Raw genomic sequence first — 19772 nt, 5'->3', positions numbered from 1 at the left:
AAACTAACTTCAATAGTTATAAAGTACTGAGCTTTCTCGATCAGCCCCACTTTATTGTCCTTGTATTCTCGATCGAGTCTGATGCGGAGTGTATATACATGTCCTTCGTTTTCTTTTGTTTCCCACACCTTTTTTCTGTTTAAACTCTTCTTTTGAATCTTTCTGTATTCAGATATACTTATTTAATCATTTTCTTTTCAGATGATATTAAATAAACTTCTATTTCTCTTAACCCAAGGTTTGGCACAAATCACAAATCACAACAACAAAATATCACATTTCTCTTAAAATTATTTTGACAGAAAATATAAAAATTTTATTTTCCTCTAATTCCCTTCCATCTGTGGGCCATGTCAAGTGTGTATTTATTTTACAAATATATGGCATACCTTGAAGTAGACAAGCTTATAAAAAATGTGAACCAAAGCAATATACTTGCATATTATTCTTGCAATTAGTAAGCCTGCAACTTAATATTATTTTTTATGGTCACTTAATTAATTTTATATATTTTAAAACTACATAAAATATATCATATGTATTAAATTACATAAATAATTTTTCTCAATTGAAAAAAATGAAATATAATGCAATTTAATGCTATAGATAGTTTATTAGTAAACTTTATTATATACTATAGATGTTAGTGAATGTATGAAAAATTAATATTAATGTTATTATAGGAGTAAATCATAATAATATATTATATAATAATATAATAATCTCACATAGGCTCTCTCTCTATACATAATATTATTTTATTAACACTATTTCATGCTTCTCACCTCTACTCTCAATTTTTTTTAATTGCATAAATGTACTTTCTCATTTTTTTATGGAAAAAAACATTTCTTTCAGCTTAATCAGAGAAAAGTTATCTCTAATATGTCCAAGAGGAATTTTCTTTCGAGGAAAGCCGATAAAATATTTCTCTTGACTTAATTAAAAAGAAAATTTTCTCAACTTTTTTTATGGAACATTTCTCTTAATATTATCTAAGAGAACTCGTTGAATTTCTCTTGAATTTTTCCATGAGATAACTTTTCTTGAACAAATTTGAGAGAAACTTAATGAAATTTCCTTTTTTTTCTTATCAATTTTTGTTTTTGTCAAACATTTCTCAATGGTTTTATTAAGAGAATATTTCCCTGCCGTTAAGTAGGCATTAATATCTAGAATTTCATAACATTTTATCATGTTTTTTTTAGATTCTAATATATTTTAGCTCAATTGCATATATTTTAATTGCCTAAATTAAGAAAATATATATTTTGTTTTGGTTTTGCATACTTTGCTTTAATTTAATATTTTTGGGCTAAATTTATGTTATTTTGATTTAAGGTTTGATTAGCTACATTTATGAACTTTTGTTGATACTTTTAGAAGGCTTTTGGATGAAGAAATTTAGTGCAAAAAGGCTAAGTTTTGTTAACAATGAAAACAGTGCAAAATTGCCAAAGTCGTCTCAAAGTCACAATTTTTGCCACTGTTAGTAAAATGCTCTATTTTCTTTATCTGAAAGTGCTTGGGTAGGATTAGTATTGGGCAAATGGGTTACGAACCAACCTGCGGGCTAGCCCACGCGGGCTGGCATTTTTGCAAATTGGGTTAGGCCAGCCCGCCAAATAAAACGGGCTAAAAAATCTAACCCAGCTCATTTTCTAGTGGGCTAGCCAATCTGCGTGCTGGCCAACAAAAAATTATTAAAATTTTTTTAATAATTTAAAATTTATATAATATAAATATATATTTATTTCATATTTTAAAGTTAATTAGCAATTAAAAAACTTGTAAATAAATAAAATAAACATAGAATTCAACCAAGCAAATTGATTTTGCTAGATTTTTATTATCAATCATCTTCTCGCCTAAGTGTGTTATCTTTGTCACTAAGAAAAAAAATTTAAACATAAACCTATATTATTTTTCTCAGTGAATTCGTATTTATAATTTCAATCAATAGATCTTATGACATTAATAAATAATATATATTCAAAATATTTCTATAAAAACTAATAAATCATCTTCACAAACTATAACAAAAATTTTATTTGTAAATTGTAAAAAATGATTTACACTATACTTCAAATGTAAAGAATATATTTGAAAGTCATAAATTATATATTTAAGAAATATTATCATTATTGTAGATTTATAAAAAGATATAATGTAATTAAAAAATAAAAAATTATTTTTAAAAAAATATGCAAGCCTGCAGGCCAGCCGTTTTAGCCCGCTATTTTTGCAGGTTGAGTTAACCCAGCCCATTTTAAAAAATAGGTTAATTTTTTTTACCTAACCTATCAAATTGTACGAGTTAAACGAGTTAGCCTACAGGCTCAACCCATTTTCCCGACTTTAGGTAGGATACATATATACTAAGAGCTTGGCCCAAAACGTATTCTTCTTACTTTAAGACATATTTGGAGCTTAGATGTGTTAGAATTCGAGCATTGAAAGAGTTAGAATTAAGAGATTAAAATTTTGAAGACATTTAGAGCTCATTTTCTTTAATTTTTCTATTCATCCTTCCTTTTCTCTCTTGTAGTCTAAATGGATTCAAATATTTTGTGCATTTGTGATTAGTGAAAGATTATAAGTAGTTAAACTCTTTATTCTATAGGATTATTTGAAACCTTTGCATGGATTAACACTACATTTCTCATCTATTTTTGTGATTAATGATATGTATGTATGTATTTATTTATTTATTTTACTCTTTTTTTAATGCTTTTAAGTGTTTGGCTATCATTTAAATGTTGAGTTCATTTGATGATGGTTGAAAGGGCTAGGTTGAGTGTAAAACTTGGATAAAATAGTGCAAGAATTTGATGTTTACATGTTAAATAGATAGTTTTTCTAGTAAGATAGAGATATATTTGCAAGCCTTGCATGGCCATATAATTAGGGTTGGTGCTTAAAATTGAATTTTATTAATTATAATAAGAGATTGGGCAATTAATTTAACAAAATGCTAGTTCATGGCTTACGAGAGCTTGTCTAAATATTTTTAAAACCCTAAATTAGCACTTATTTTTATTAAAATCATTCATGAGAGAATGTATTTTTGATGTTATGAGATACAAGGGGGATAAATAAATCTTATGTTTCATTTTGTGCTTGAAGTTTGTGAATTAATTTCTTTTCTTTATTTTCTTGAGTTAATTTAATTTGCTAAATTAACTTTCTCTTATAATTGTATTTGGCTCAACTTGATCTAACTTTCTTAGACTTTTGCTTGATTAGTGTTTTTAAACAAATCCTCAAAAATGATACTTTACTCTCATTAAATTAGTACGACTCATGCACTTGCGGAGTACAACAACAGATTTTTTTCTCTTTAATTTTCTCTCAAAATTTCTCTCTATTTAGTATTTGGTGAGAAATTTTGTGATTAAGTTTTTAGAAGAGGCTTTTTGAGAGAACTTCTCTCCAATATTTTTTCTAGGAAAAAATTCTACGAAAATATCACTGTTTTCTTATAGTGAATCAATATGGACAATTTAGCAGAAGTAGTTTTCAAATACAAACCCATGGGACTTCTCCAAGTGACGGGGGAATAGAAGTTGTAGTAGAAGGGTCCAATTTGGGTGCTCATCATGTAATTTAGACAGTCCAAATTAATAATTTTTATTTTATTTTTTATTTTATAATTATTAAATAATAATTATAAAAAATAATAAATATATTTTATTATCAATTTGTACAATACAAATTTAATTTATGGTTCAATTTAGTATTAAAAGTTGCTAAAAATTTTATAAATTAATTATCTAGAATTGTTCTGGAAGTCTAGTTTTAAAATTTTTAACTCACATTCTATTTTTTAAAATGTCAATTTAGATATTATATTTATTTTTAATATTATTATTACTAAAATAAAAATTATAAAGATTCTAAAAAAATTGAATGTTAAATTTAAAATGTTCCTCATAAGTCTGGATAGTAAATTTGTAAAATTTATAAAAATTTTATTATTAAATTGGATAGTCATTATTTTTTGTATAAAAAATAAAAATTACTTTGTTAAAATTAAATCGTTATTATTCAAATAGCTAATAAGGTATATTTATTAAATTTTTTATAATTTTTATTTTTTGTATTAAATAAAAAATAAAAAATTGTAAATCTAGACAATCTAGATTGCTTATGGTCATCATTATATGATGAGCATCCAAACCAATTATGCAATAGAGTGTATACATATCAAGTTCTCTATGATCATAGCCAAAAAGGACAAATTGACCTTCATTCTATAAAAATATTTATTTACTCCAATACTATACTTTTAACAATATTTACTTGAATGTTATAAATTAAAATTCAGTCTAATTAACATTGAGTTCTATAAAAAATTTGTTTGAGAACGTACATAGAACATGACTTCTATCAAGTCAAATTCTATTTAATTTTTTTTTAAAATAAATGTCTGTCCCATTCTCTCACTTTAGCCAAACTCTATTTAATTAAATAAAAAAAAATATGCGAGATATCTGTCTCACGCTCCCTCTTTGTCAACATATGCCACTAATTCTTTTTTTTTTTTCTGGGTTAATACTGCTCCTATCATTTGTACAAATGTTACAAACAATTCTCCCTCTCTTCATTTGTATACTGAAGATGTAATAAAAGTTGTTGAGATAAAAATTGTATAAATTTTAAATAAATACTTATTAAATAATCAATATTTTTACAAAAATAGTGTATATTTTTAAATATAAAATTACAATTGCTATGATATAAATAAGTATGAATACATATTTATTTTATTTTTTATTTATTGAATAAAATTTTTTCAATAATTATATAAGGTTTGAGAAATGCCTTAAAAAGGCACGTATTTCATAAAATTTAAGTCTTGAATGTCAGAAGATTTAAAGAATTAGGTCCTATCTCTTTAAAAGTATAAAAAAGAGGACAATGGCATTTTTTGTGAATACACTTTAGATAGGCTATAAGAATAATTAAACGCGAAAATGTCTTCAAATGTGAAAATCTCTAAAAGATATTTAAACATATAGAACCTTATTCTTGAAAATCACAAATATAAGGGATAGAAATTTTACAAGTTACATGCCTTTTTTAAAGCATTTCATATTGGGTAAGCCATGGGTACTTCTAAAGATACTTTTATGTAATCAAATACTTTCTCTGTTTAAAAATGTAAGATATTTTTTAAAAATTAAATATTTAAAATTGTAAGGCATTTTTAGTTTTTTGAGATGTAATCATTATCTTTTTTTTTAAAATGTCCCTATTGATAATGACTTTATATTTATTATAGGGTGTTTAATAAAGATAAATATAAAGAAATAAGGTTAGTTTGAAGTAGGTAACTACTTTATGAAGGGTGAGATTTGGTTAAAAATGCCTTATATTTTTAACAAATGGAGTAAATATTAGTGGATTTTACTATAATAATAATAATAATAATTTATTATAAAATAAGTAATTTATAGAAGATTCACGTATCTTCATTTAATTGAAAACAAATATCTTCAATATACACAACTAAGTATACAAGTTTTTCCTTTCACATTTTATCTCATACATTTTTTTTATAAATGGTAAGGTTTGTTTCTAAAACTTTGTACAATTATTGATAATTTTTATTCAAGAAAATATTATATAAATTAAAAATAAAATAAATATGTATTCATACTTATTTATATCATATCAATTGTAATTTTATATTTTAAAATATACACTGTTTTTGTAAAAATATTTATGATTATTTAATAAGTATTTATTTAAAAATTATATAATTTTTATCTCAATAACTTGTATTACATCTTCAATATACATATGAAAAGAGGGAGAATTGTTTGTAACATTTGAACAAATGATAAGAGGAGTCATTGTGAAAAAAATTGGATTTGTGGCATGTGTGGGCAGAGGGGGAGCGTGAGATAGATATCTGGCATACTTTTTTTTATTTTAATTAAATAAAGTTTGGCTGAAGAGAGAGTGAGAATGAGATAGACATCTAATTTTTTTAAAATTAAATAGAACTCGACTCAATAAAAGTTAAGTTTTATATATATTTTTGACAAAAAAATTTTAAAACTTGGTCTTAATCAAACCAAATTTTAATTTGTAGCATTCAGATAAACATTGTTGAAAGTGTAGTATTGTGATAAATAAAATTTTTTTTTATAGCATGAGGGTCAATTTGCTGCCAAAAAGCTAAGAAGGTACATGTTTATATGGATCCGGAACCTCTTAGAATCATTTTCCCTCAATGTCTCGATCCTAGCCCTTCAATCCAACCCAATACCCCATGTTTTACTAAATCATCTCATATTAAAATAATTTAATTTTAAAAAATAATTTTTTCTTTAGATATATTTTTTATAATAATGGTTTAATTTTTTTATTTTTTATTTTCAAAACTCATTCTAAAAAACTACTGTTCAGATTTTTGCAAAGGGACCTATTTAGTAAAGATCTGTTTAAAAGAAATATATATAGTAAGTTAGATTGTAAGTCCTTACAGTCTCATTTATTTAAATTTTGGCTTGATTTATTTAAATGAAAACTTACAATTTGACTTATTCAAATTGTGACATAACCTAGTATTTAATAAAAATGTGTTTAAAAAATCTAAAGAGAAATTTTTTAAACAATTTTTGAAAATAAAAGGAAATAAATTAGTTCAAATCATTATAATAAAAAATACATTTAAAGTGGTGAAATAACATATGAAAAAATATTTTTTAAAATTAAATTATTTTAATATTAGATGATGTGGCAAGACATAGTATATTCCATTGGATTGAATTGAAGGGTTAAGATTGAAATGCTGAGGGACACTAACGACTGTGAGAGAATCTAGATCCTGTATACACACGCGCGGTCCGAAATAGGGGGAAGAAATCAAATAGATGAGAAGGCATCATTTAAAAAAAAAAACCAATAAATAATTATTGATGATATGATGCTGTCTTTTCCGGGTAACATTCTAATGATGTGAGTCATGTATGTGAATCATAATCCTGTTATTCTGCTCTGCTTTTGATTTTTTAGATACTTAGCTTCTGGACAGAGCAGCTCATTAACAGACTAGCGTGTTTATTTATTAAAAAAATTATAGTTAAATCTGCCAAGAAGCTGGACCATCTTATTTTATTACCCCTCCATCTCACATTATACAAGATATTTTTAAATAAAATTATATATATTAATAAATTTTATTAAATACATTTTACAATTTTATTTTTTAAAACAAAAGTATAAATTTTTATAAATATTTTTTATTTAATAATCCATTTATGAAAGAATATATGAGAAGGATAATATTAAAAAATAATTATTAATAAAACTTTATTTTTATTTAAGTGTTTTATATTTTGAAACATCAAATTTTTTTAAAAAATATCTTATAAGTGGAGATAATAATTTTTTTATATGACTTTCCAGAGCAGTACAGTGTACAGTGTTTTCCTGTTTTATTTTTGCATGCTGTTGGCTTTGTCTCAATAATTCCCCCATGGCTTTACCATGTTAATTTGGCGTGTAATAGAGAGAACTTTCGGCTCTTCCATTAATCTTGCTATTAAATTGGTCAAACTCTTATGATATTTGCTCGTACCAGTGCTATTGTTAACTTGATCTACGAATCATTCCCAAAGTATTGATAACTTTTGCATTATCATTTTAGCTTTTCTGAAAACAGGATTTTTTTTTTCTAATTATTACTGCAGATCATTTTATTTCTATCGCTTGGGGCAATAACGGACGCAGTGGCCAGAGTGGGCAAAGACATGGTGTGGTCCTTGTCCGACCCATGCATCACGTGGTCTTCAGAAAAAACATTGTCCGTTTTTATTTGGAAAAAAGGCTTGAAATAAATTATAGGCCCACCACTCTTTATTCAGGCTTCGATTGGGCCCCTCCACCATTAAGCCCTTGATCTGTATTTGGACCTTGGCTTGCTCGAGTGACCAGCAAAATTTGTATTATCATAAAATCTGATTGTAAGACTCTCATTGATCTTCTTACATCCGACCATACTAATTTCTCCACTCATAGTTTGGTTATCGTTGAGATTATGAAGATGCTGAAATTTAACGGAAACATCAAGACTTCATACATCCCAAGATCTCACAATTTGGTAGCTGGCAGACTAGCCAAGGAGGCTCTAATTACCTCTTCTTTTTCGGATAGTGCTCCTCTCTATTTGAAAGACCTAATTCTAAATGATTATATGAGATTTCAATCTTCCTTTGTTCCTAGTTAATTAAAGGGAGATTTATAACTAAGTTCTATATAAAAAAATTAATTATTATAAGATTTATTAAATGTCAATGTAGTTTTTTCAGTTGTCAATAAATTTTATAGTAATTAATTTTTTTATGTAGGACTTTAATGCAATTCTCCCTTAATTATTAAATTTGGGCTCAACCCTCCTTTCTACAAAAAAAAAAAAAATCTCTCATCTAAAACATTTATCTTGCTTTGGCGTATATATTTTTTTATATTTTTAAAAAATAACAATAAAATCTCTTTAAATTATATAAATGATAATTTGATTTCTTGAAATGCCATAATTTTATTGAAATATTTGAAAATTTTTTTGTTATTAATGAATTTATGTAAATGATCAAATTGCCTTTGTAGCAATATCAACAATTTTTATTATTGGATTGTTGCAAATATAAGAAGTAAAGTTAAAATTATTTAAACAAAACTTATCACCATTACTTATTATTTTCAACACTCATAGTAATATCAAAAATTGGACATGTAAAATTGTTATTTGTTATTGTATTGTTGTGAATATAAGAAACAAAGTTGTGATTATTTAAATAAAACTTATAATTATTACTTGTTATTTCTAACACTTGTAGCAATATTAGGATTTTGATATGAGAAGTTGTAATTTACTGTTGTATTATTGTAAATATAATAAAAAAAGTCGTGATTATTTAAACAAAACTATTATCATTACTTATTATTTCTAACATTTGTAGCAATATTGAGATTTTTATTTTTAACAAGAAAAATTTAGTCATTTATATAAATTTATTAATGACAAAAAATATTCTAGGAACTTCAATGAAATTTTAACATTTTGAAAGACCAAATTATTATTTATATAATTCAAAAAAGTTTTATTATCCTTTTTCTATTTTTTTTGCCAATGGGATGTTTATATTTCTTTTATTATAGTTTTTTTTTTTGCTAATGGGATCGTTTATATTTTTTTTATTAATACTTGCGTGTAGAATAGATATATATTTTTGTATAAAAAAAAGAATAGATATATTTTAATAATAACCGGTGCATTAAAGGTAAGGAAAGGAAATCTATTTTTTATAAATAAAAAAATTCCAATTTTCAAAAGAGAAACATTAAAACGCATCCATAACAAGATGAGCATATCCATAATATTTAATATGGCATGACTTAGCTGGCCTTCGCCACTTGTATCTGTACAGTTTTTTTTTTTTAAAAATGAATTTTCACTTTCCACTTAAAAAAAAAATATAGCAAAAAAATTATCCGCTATCTCTTTCACAGTAAAATATAAAACAATCAATGCCACATCACATCCCAATATGCAGATTTTTTTTTTTTTTTACCTCGCAAAATATATAGTTCCAACTTACAACCTGAGCCGCTTGACCGATAAATAATGCTTATTTTGTTTTAAATTATAAAATATTTTTGAGAGAGATTTATTATCTTAAAATATAAGATACTTTAAAAAAATTAAAATTTTATTAAATATATTTATTTTAATATTAACTTTTCTTTCCTATTTAATATTAATTGGGTGTAGATTTAAGTTATTAAATGAAAGGTATTTTTAAAAGTTTACATTTTTTTTTAAATAAGATTGTTAAGTGTATTTAATGAGAGTTATTGATATGTGAAATTTTATTTAAAAATAAATTGTTAAGTGTATTTAATAAGAGTTATTGATATGTGAAATCTTATTTAAAAATATTTTATAATTTGAGATGTAGGGAATATTAAAAAATAACTACAGTTGAGAGGGACCCGAAAATCTATAGTCAGATTCATGGTTCCCATGCTATACTGTATACTTTAAGTTTAACTCATCAAATATCAATATTACGATTATTTTTAAAAATTTTATATTATATATAAATAAATAAAGAAATCATGTATTACTATTATATCAATATAATATATACACATAAATTAAATAAAAAATTTAAGTTGAAATTGGAAAGTTTTATTGTAACCATTAGTTTGCAACTTTTTCATTAGGCTTTTCCAGAATCGAAGACACGAGGCCTTACTGGCAGTACGCGCTTAATTCTTCTCCCTAATATACTCATCACGATGACTTGAAACTCTCGCCGGCAAGGAGGGATAGAACCGATCGGATAAGGATAAGCATGTTCTTGTAATAAATTTAACCCATTGGCACATTCATCTTCGATAAATTGAATGCCTGAAATCAAAATATGTATCCCTGACTAGATTTAAACCTCAGATAAATTAGCATGGTTTACCAACTCAAACTCAATCCTGCTGCAAAAAGACCAGTTCTTTGAAGGTAACTCTTCTTTATTCCATCATGAGATAGCTAGCCAAATAGCAAACATTTACTGTAACTCTCATGATAAAGCAGAAGGAAGCAAAGGAGCGAATGAAAGTTGAAATATATAATTATATATGCACATGGATTCATTTCTCGCTTCCTATATACAACTCTGTTTGATACAAAAAATGATAACAAAACTTCCTGTAATCCCTTCTTTATCCACCAGGAATCAAGAATTGGTCTGGGAGACATTATTCTATAGCATGTGTACAATCACACATACGCACCGCCCCTCTTGCTTTCCAAGCAATTTCCTTCATCCGCGTTCACAAAAATTATATATAGCTACTGCTTTATATTGAGTTTGAAGATCATCGAGGACAGAACAATTTTAAGGTTAAAAAAATGAATGCAGGCTAGTTTGGCTCAGCCTGCAAGTGTGCCATAGAGGACCAGAAAAGAGAAGAAAAATCATTTATGGCTCTCCAGAGTCTTCGGAAAATATTCTAAAGATGAAGTCACGAAAACGCCTTGAGTATAGCCTAGGATCAACTGCTGATATGGAGGTCGAGTCGTACTGAATGGATTTGTAGGCGTGCTCAAGCTTCTTGCTGATGTCATAGTCTTGAAGTATGTCTATAACACCAAAGAACAACACAACCTCATAGAACTCTCCGATTGGTTCTCCCACAAGTTGCAATTCACATTTACCCGTTCTCACTGTCCTTTCAACCCTTGCTGGCGTACTCGCACCCAATTTGGCACCTTCCCACCTTCATATACTCAAGTTGTATTAGCCCAAAGCAAGAGCAGTACCATTCATGGGAACATGGTAATCACTGCTTAGTGGATTAACTTGTATATGCCAAAACAACAATTTGAAACTGTGTTCAGATTCATTTTAAGCAGAGATTTTCACCTGGAAGGGTCTGAGAGAAGTTGATCCATGTCTACTTTTGAAATATGTGGAGTTCCTTCACATTCCGAAATAATAAGATTATGATTCCCTAAGAAGAGCAGCTGCAGTAGGTACAAGGACATGAACATTACCGGTAGGAGTTTGAGATCCCGCAGTCATGGGAAGGATATCCCCATCTTCTGATATATCTTTGAAATGAATGCCGACGAGCAGACTATAGTCCATGATTCCCTCCTGTTCCAAGAGCTCACAGTCCTTATCAATTTGCCTGAGAGAACAGAAGCGTTCTTGGCATCCTCAATTCAATTGAGTAGAAGATGACCCAAAAGAAAAGAAAAGAAAAGAAATGCAACTGTAACGCATATTTTGGCTTTGCAATTGTTCTGCTTAGCAGGTTAGACAGCAAATTGATAAGCAATACATTACACAACAGAGGATTAAGTTACTAAAATCATTTGTTGATTACCTGGTAAACTCTTGAAACCAAAACTTTTGCAAACGAAATATGAAATTAAGATCAAGATCTTTGAAAATAGTGTTTGCGTCAATCTCCCTCTCGGGCTTATCTGTTATGCGGCCAAGAGAAGAACCCTTCAAATCAAAGCGTCTATGGATGGCATATTGAGTACAGAAGAGGTTCCCCATAATGATAAATCGAACCTAGAAGATCAAACATGTTGCGAAGCTATAACCCTTGCACTAATTATTCATATTTTGTAATTTGAATCAAACAAACAATTTATAGTATTTGCATAACAAGGGAATTAATGTAGTGAAAACATACCTTCTTCTGGGCAGGTCCAACAAACTTTACACAATGTAGGCCATAAAATTTAGTAAGTAGAGTATGTTCAAAGGATCGAAAATGGTTGTAATAAGCTGGAAGCATTCTCAGGAGCACCTGTAAGAGAGATCCATCATAATGAAACAAGCAAAAACCTGGACAAATGCAGAAGAAATTTCAAATTGGTGGGAGACAGTGGGGGAAATTAACTTTGACTTCAGTTTTTTTTACTGTCTTAATCATGTAACGGTCATCATTAGTCAAGTAAAAGAAACTGCCACTTTTCCCGGGAGAGGAAAGTTCATGGAGGGCTGCATCTCCACAGATGGATAACATGTACTCAGCTGCATCCACTTTGAATAAACTCCTTAAAGTCCTATTGACAATAAAATATTCACAGTTAAGTTGATCGCAAAAAGGACTGTTCGTGGAAGAATCTAACAACTGGCATATAAAATCATATTCAGAGGGCTGACCTGAAAACAATTGGGCAATAATCCTTCCACTTAAACTCAGCGGATCCATGTGGTGGAGTATGTTTGGATCCTTCTGGGGGAAATCTGGTCCATATTTTATCCTTGGGATCAAAAGCTGAAGGATTCAGATCAAAATTTGATGTGGGACCAGGTCTTGCAACGGAGTGCCTGTAAAATTCTAATGAATGATATTCTCCAAACGAAGTTAAAGAGCAAACAACCATGTAAAATGGAAGTAAAACGATTAACCACATGCATTACTTGTAAGATAGTAGATATACAGAACTGCACAAAGTTTTGAAGAATTGCGCCGGCTGGAACTACAGGAACATGTTTAAATGGAAAGAAGAAGGAGAAGAAGTTTTATCAGTGGAGAAAACAGGATGAACCGTCGATAGAAATTTCTTCTCTTATTAGGTGGTGTACCGCATTTTCGTTCCAAGATGAGTCAGAAAAACTAATACTTAGACCCGTGGTTCAACTGAGTTGATTGATATGATTAAAGTAAATAGATTAACCAGGCAAAAAAGAAAAAAGAAAATGAAGGTAAAAACAAAGTGATAAACTAAAGGCTGCTAGGAGTAGGATGTAAGACAAAGGTGAACTTTTCAGTTGTCTCTCCTCTCTAGTCGATTAGGCTCTTAAGGTGTTTGTCTCTCCTCTCTAGTTGATTAGGCTCTTAAATAATGTTTCCTTTTTGACGGGTAAGAAAATAACGCATAAACAAAGGTCAACCATTGAAAACTTGAAACAGCACAAGATTTGTTAAAACAGAGCAGTTTGTGCCATAATGTAAGAGATACCTAATCCCCAACTGTAAATTGAGCATGAGATCATAACTTTTGTGGCCTGGGGATATGGTTTCTCCCGGCCTCTTTGTTGCCCTTGGTACTTTCAGAACCTGCAGCTGTATCTCGCCATCCTCAATAATGTCATCTATATGCAAACCCAACAATTCTTCTAACAAATCATTGCCTGCAGCTGAAGTTCCATCACCACCAACTTCACCCTCCACAGTACCATCCCATGAAACCGCCGAATCGCTTCCCTTTTCGCCGACCCTGGTATCCACCGTGGTTCTCCCGGCCTTAGTGGACTTCCAAACTGCAGGTTTCTTCTGAGATGGCAGAACCGAAAGTTTCTCCCCAGGACATATCACGCATTGATTCAACTCATCATACAACGACAAGGGATCCCAATCAAAATGGCCCTCCTGGGTTGAATCAGAAGGATAGTATGTCCCGTGCTGAAGTTTTGGGTCCTTGCTAAAATTCCCCACATAAACGCTACCATCGAACCACTTGTACGAACCATTCCCTTTAGGCAATCCATCTTCCCACAAGCCATCGTACCTATTCCCATTGGCCCACACAAAGGACCCTTCTCCCCAAATAGACCCATTCTTCCATTCCCCAATATAATGGTTCCCATTTTGCCATTGATATCTCCCCTGTCCATTCGGACACCCTCGTCGCCATTCCCCTTCATAACAATCCCCATTAGCGAAGTTCTTCACACCATAACCGTGCTTCAAATTCATGACCCATTTTCCCTTGTAAGTGTCCCCATTGGATCCCGTGTATGTACCCGTTCCGTGTATATAACCATTGGTGAATTGGCCTTCATATGTAGCTCCTGAAGGCCAGCTGAACGTTCCTCTTCCCATGGCTTTGCCCTTACACCATTCTCCCACGTACATGCACCCATCGGTCCACAAGTATTTGCCCCCCCCGTGAGTGAAATTGTCTGTGCATTCACCGTTGTAGTAATCCCCATTGGGGAAAACTTTCTCTGCGGGGTACGTTTCGTATTGGACTTCGTTTCCATTTTCCTCGATGTTCAGGACTTCTTCGTTGGCATGCCAGTCGGAGTAAGTCCCAAATATGCTATGGGCACGCTTTTTCGCAACTGCGTGCGTCCTCCGAACGGTGGCCTCCCAGGCCTTCATAACACCGCTTTCTCTGCCCATCATTTCGAGTTTTGCTTTCTTTCCTTTTTTTTTTCCTTTTGTTTTGTTTATTTTTACATCTGAAAACTTTTCCCCTCTCGGTTTTAAGCTTGTTTACGGGAGATCGTTGTACCCAATTGATAAAATTGGATTCGAATCATGCTTCTGCTCATCCCATGAAACAACAACGAAGGAGAGAAATACCATTTCTTTTTTTAAACAAAATGCTATATGACTTCTATCTATTCCGTAGAGAGAAGCAGCCGGGGAATGTGAGTTTACATTCAAATGCTTGCTTCCATTGTGCATTTCTTAATGCTACGATGCTTTATTCAATGGAGCTATTGAAGCAAAGATTGCCTTTTTCCCTGAGGAAGCAAAACAGGCTTGAGATTTTTGGGTTCTCAATTTTTCCAAATTGTTGGGGCACGTGCTAATCTCACAGGCGACGCACATGATCCGTTAATGCCTGTCAAAACATTGACACCTGTCACTAGCAGACTAGCGTGTAGGACCCGTTCTCAATTTGTTGCGAGTCAGAGTGATGTTAGCCTTGTCATGGTACTTTGAATAAACTTTGAAAATAGATAGCCGTAGAGTACAATTTTTCTCCCTATGTTTGAATCGGAGAATGGGGTTTGAGAGCGAGAACCGTTCGCCAACCTACAACCTTTAAGAACACTGACATGTGGACGCAAACGCTGAAACCCTGTGTTTTGTTTCCTAATCTTAGGTTCTGGCAAATTTTCCATAGGGTCACAGAGCAGGCCGAAAAAGAAAAAAAGACACTGGTTTTCTCGATTAACGCTGATGTTCCTAGGCATTGGGACAAACAACAAAGTGTGTTTGGATAGCAAATATAATCAATTTTTGATCTAAAAAATTAATTTTTTAAAAATTATTCAAACACTCACTTTTTTTAAAAATCAATTTTTAAGTCAAAAATCGATTATTTTTAAGTTGAGAATCAGAGCTTCTATGAAAAAATTTATTCAAAATATTGAAAAAAATTATAAAGATAGGCCCAAACAAAAATTACAAAAAAAGCACATTTAATAAAAATAAAATCAAATTCTTTTTTTTTCTTTTTTTTCTGAATAAAATTTGAACTTTACATCTTTAAAAAATTGATATTTGGTATTTAAAAATTAAATTATATAGTAATTTATATAACTAAAATTGATTCTAATTAAATTATCCAAACATCTTTAATTCTGTTAAAATTAATTTTAGAAAAACAGTATCCAAACAGATTATTATAACATAATCAATTATGATTAAAATCTATCACTTAATCAATTATTTTCATAATCTATTATAACCAACTGAAATCCAAACGGACCCTCCGTGGCCGTTTGAATTGTAATTGAGTATAATAAATTATGAAAATAATTAATTAAATAATAATTTTAATTATAATTGATTATGTTATAATATAATCTATTTGCATACTATTTTATTAAAATTGATTTTAAAACAATTAAAGATATTTACATAATTTAATCAAAATTAATTTTTAACTATATAAATTACTATATAATTAATTTTTAAATACCAAATATTAATTTTTTTGAAAGTACAAAGTTTAAATTTTATTAAAAAAAGAGTTTAATGTTATTTTTATTAAATTATATGTTTTTTTATAATTTTTTTAACTTATATTTGTAATTTTTTTTAACATTTTTGACAAGCTTTGGACAAAAGGTAGATGGAAGTAGCTTAGGAAAAAAACGCGCCTAGTATGTTAGAATCAACTTTTGTGCTTTTTTTACTGTTTGGATAATTTGTTTAAAAGGGAGGAAATTGATTTTTCCCCCATTCAAACACACACAACATTTGTGAGCCTCATTTTTTTGTCCCCCCCTCCAAAAAAATTTTTTCATGGAGACTTGAGAAGGGGAAAAATTGTTAATAAAAAAAGAAAGGAATTTATATAACGAAAATCTTCTTTTTATGCGCAAGTCTCTCTCTCTTTAATATTTTGGTTTATAAAGAAAACTATTGAAAGAAACATAAAATACAAAATTCCTATATTCACAAACTGCAATTAGCGGAATTTATTTTTTAAGCATGGCACACGACGAACACAAGTCACTTATTTTGATGTAATCAAATAATAACAGTGTCTGCATTGGTTGAAGGGTGAGATCGTCTAAGGTCCCCCTGATGCTTTAAGCTTCAAAGCATAATAATATTAACGAGGGGTATCCGCTGGAACTATGAGGTATGCGGGCATAACTTGTGCCGCGCCAGAGAAGTCGTAGTTGTGGTACAAATTTATATACACATAGAAGCAGGAATGCAAATATTATTCATTATTAATAAACGTGGGTGAGGAGAGTTGAGAAGAAAGAAATAAAAACAATGCATAGATACAAATGGAAACACGAGTCATGAGTAAATGAAGAGGGTCAAATCTTGTTAAGCTTAGCGAGAACGAGGGCGGTGAGGGAAGTCATGGTGGGGATGAGAATTTCATTGGAGACGAGGCCAGGCATGACTGCGTTCTTGAGGAAGGTGGCAGACGCAGGCACTCCAAATATATACAGCAGAGTGTCCTTCACTCCGCCCACACCTGTAAGCTCTGCCTCCTTCTCTAAACTCCCCATGATCTTCTTGAAATCCTCCTTTGATGGCTTCCCCTTCCCATCCTTGCAATATTTCTGCGCATGCATGCATATCCCATTCATTCATTCATTCATTCAATTCGGATCTGTTCATATTCATTCATTCACATCCCACTCATTTCTCTGCTTACCTTGTATTCTCTTTCCAGACTATCCACAGACGGGGCTTTCACCTGCGTGTATCCATGCTTTTTATTCAGTTCCCTGTCCAAAGTATAGCACCGTGCACATTTGTATATATATCATTTCAATTTAGTTGGAAAAGAACAAAACTTAAGGTGATATCTTCGAGTAATTCTTACTTTACTGTATCGACTATTGCTCGGCAGAAATCACTTGCGCTGTGGATGCGGTCGTTGCTTTCGAAATATGTGCTATAACAGTCATCTATTACATCCGTCTTCCCCTTTCCGTTATCACCTCCTGCAACAAATTCCCGATACCGTTACACGCACACACAACAGAACAACAGAGAGAGAGAGAGAATGTGCTTGAGAGATATGGTACCCGCGGTGAGCTTGTTACCCATCTTCGCTAGCTTGTTCTCTGGAGGATTTGAAAGAGTGATGATCGGATACAGCGACGTAGAAGGCGGGGTTATGATGAAGAGACAAAATGAGGGGACCTTTATACAGAACAAAAGATGCAATCTTGTTTGGCGGGCACTGAACTATGCATCTCTTGGGCTATAAGCAAAAACTTTAACAAAGCATCGCACCTTATATTTATTCTGCACAACGTAATAGTCTGCTTCATCATACGCCCAAAGAAAGGAATCCTTTTTTTTCCTCATCTCAAAATTTCCTCTCGCGGATGCGTTCTGCGACTTCTGATTTGCATAACAGGCCAAACTAAATCAGAATTATAAGGTCTAGTTTTTTTTTTTTTTAAATACGTGTGCTAAAATAGTGAAACATCTTTAACTAAGAAAATATTAAAAATTAAACGAAAAGGAAACAGGAGGCTCTTTTTCGATGGAGCCCAAGCTCAAGAGAAGTGGACTGCAAGTTTAGTGAAACTTGATCGATCACTTCAGTAATACGACTGTCGTTGCAGCGGCGGGTTAAACGCAGAGTTGATAGGGTGTCACGGCTCAAAAAATCATCCATTTGAATGTTACTGTATATTTTTATTAAAAATAAGCTTATAATTATCCATTTGGATGCTCTCGAGTGGCGTAACAACTTCCACAAGCCCCAAGTTAAAGCAAGAAATTAAAAAGTCAAGTCTTGTCTTCTTTCTGTACGCAAGACTCTCTCTCAATATGGGTCTTTAGTTTTTCATAATAAATTTTGAAAAAAATATAAAAAAAAGGATAATAAAATGTCTTTAAAATATATAAAAAGTTCCTTAAAATATCATAATTTTTTTGAAGTTGCTAGAGAATTTTATATTATTAATAAATTTATATAAATTATTAATTTTTATTGTTAAAGATAAATGATTCACAATTTTTTTCTTATATTCGTAATTTTTTCCTTATATCCATAACAATGCAATAGTAAATAAAAAATTTAACATGTGAAGTTGTGATTTGCTGTTTCATTATTACAGATATAAAAAAAAAGTTACAAATATAAGAAAAAAATTGTAAATCATTTATTTTAAAAAAAATTTGGTAATTTATATAAATTCATTAATAACATTTTGAGGGACTAAATTATTATTCATATATTTTAGAGAGATTTTATTATCATTTTTTCTAAAAAATCTATTTAATTCATTATTTTAAAAAATACATTTAAATTGAAAAAAATAAAGTATAAAAGAATAATTTATTTTATTTACATATTTGTCATTAATGAAAGCATATATTTTCTGTCTTTTCCCTAATTTTCACAAATATAAGGTAATAAAATATCTAAAAGATATTCTTATTTTTTTAATCATTCAAAACAACTTTTATTTTTTAAAATAAATAATAAAAAATGCATTTTTAAATAGTTTTTTTGTTTTATAGAAAAAAAACTGTTCTAAAAATAGATAGCTAAATAAGCCCTCTGTCTCTGTTTTCTCATTTTCTGGGCTTCTCTAATAGTTAAAAATATTTTTATGAACTAATTATTTTTTCTTAAATTTACGAGAATTTAAAAATTCAAAAATAAAAAAATTGCTCCCATGCACAAAATTGTTTGTATTAATTTATGATTGAGAGTAAACCCAAAAAAGTCCTTTCCAATATATTAATGTAAAATATAAATGGAATAAATTTTTATTTAAATTTCATGTAATGTTGATTAGAAAAATAGTACGTCTGCGAAAGGGATTCACCCTAATAAATTTTTATCCTCCATGTACACCCCATCTAAATCAAGAGTGTGTTCACAAAATTCCTACTAAAAATTTGGAATTTAAATCCTTTAAAAACAAAATTAGTAAATATATGTGAAATTTTCCTTCTTTTATAATTTTCTTTCATTTTATTAATTTTTATACAATATAAAATCTCCTATCTCTTTTTTAAAAAAACAAATTTCACATAAATTTACCAATCTCAGC

The 19772-nt window shown here is 29.7% G+C and overlaps 2 protein-coding genes across 3 annotated transcripts; both read right to left on the bottom strand.

Annotated features, from left to right (window-relative positions):
• Window positions 1-10597: 10597 nt before the first annotated feature.
• Window positions 10598-14797, bottom strand: LOC129307115 (phosphatidylinositol 4-phosphate 5-kinase 4-like). 2 transcript variants are annotated; one of them, XM_054947981.1, is made up of 8 exons: window positions 13502-14797; window positions 12699-12866; window positions 12433-12598; window positions 12223-12339; window positions 11905-12098; window positions 11570-11706; window positions 11439-11493; window positions 10598-11292 (listed from the first exon to the last, which is right to left on the bottom strand). In XM_054947981.1, the coding sequence occupies exons 1-8, from the start codon at window positions 14668-14670 to the stop codon at window positions 10995-10997; spliced, it is 2304 nt and encodes a 767-aa protein (XP_054803956.1). In that variant the 5' UTR covers window positions 14671-14797; the 3' UTR covers window positions 10598-10994. The 2 variants fall into 2 exon arrangements, 1 of the variants encoding a protein (XP_054803956.1); XR_008592302.1 differs by having other exon boundaries at window positions 11207-11292; window positions 11570-11672.
• A 2141-nt stretch (window positions 14798-16938) lies between these two features.
• On the bottom strand, window positions 16939-17910 carry LOC129304360 (uncharacterized). Its single transcript, XM_054943983.1, has 4 exons — window positions 17781-17910; window positions 17576-17696; window positions 17405-17477; window positions 16939-17309 (listed from the first exon to the last, which is right to left on the bottom strand). Exons 1-4 carry the CDS (start codon window positions 17800-17802, stop codon window positions 17058-17060), a joined length of 468 nt encoding a protein of 155 aa, XP_054799958.1. The 5' UTR covers window positions 17803-17910; the 3' UTR covers window positions 16939-17057.
• Between the last annotated feature and the right edge of the window lie 1862 nt (window positions 17911-19772).

The sequence above is a fragment of the Prosopis cineraria genome, unplaced genomic scaffold (genome assembly GCF_029017545.1).
Source record: "Prosopis cineraria cultivar Desert tree isolate PC_DT_omini unplaced genomic scaffold, ASM2901754v1 PC3, whole genome shotgun sequence".
NCBI lineage: Eukaryota > Viridiplantae > Streptophyta > Magnoliopsida > Fabales > Fabaceae > Prosopis > Prosopis cineraria.
The sequence above is the reverse complement of the archived record's forward strand: the minus strand, read 5'-3'. Positions and strand labels throughout refer to the sequence as shown.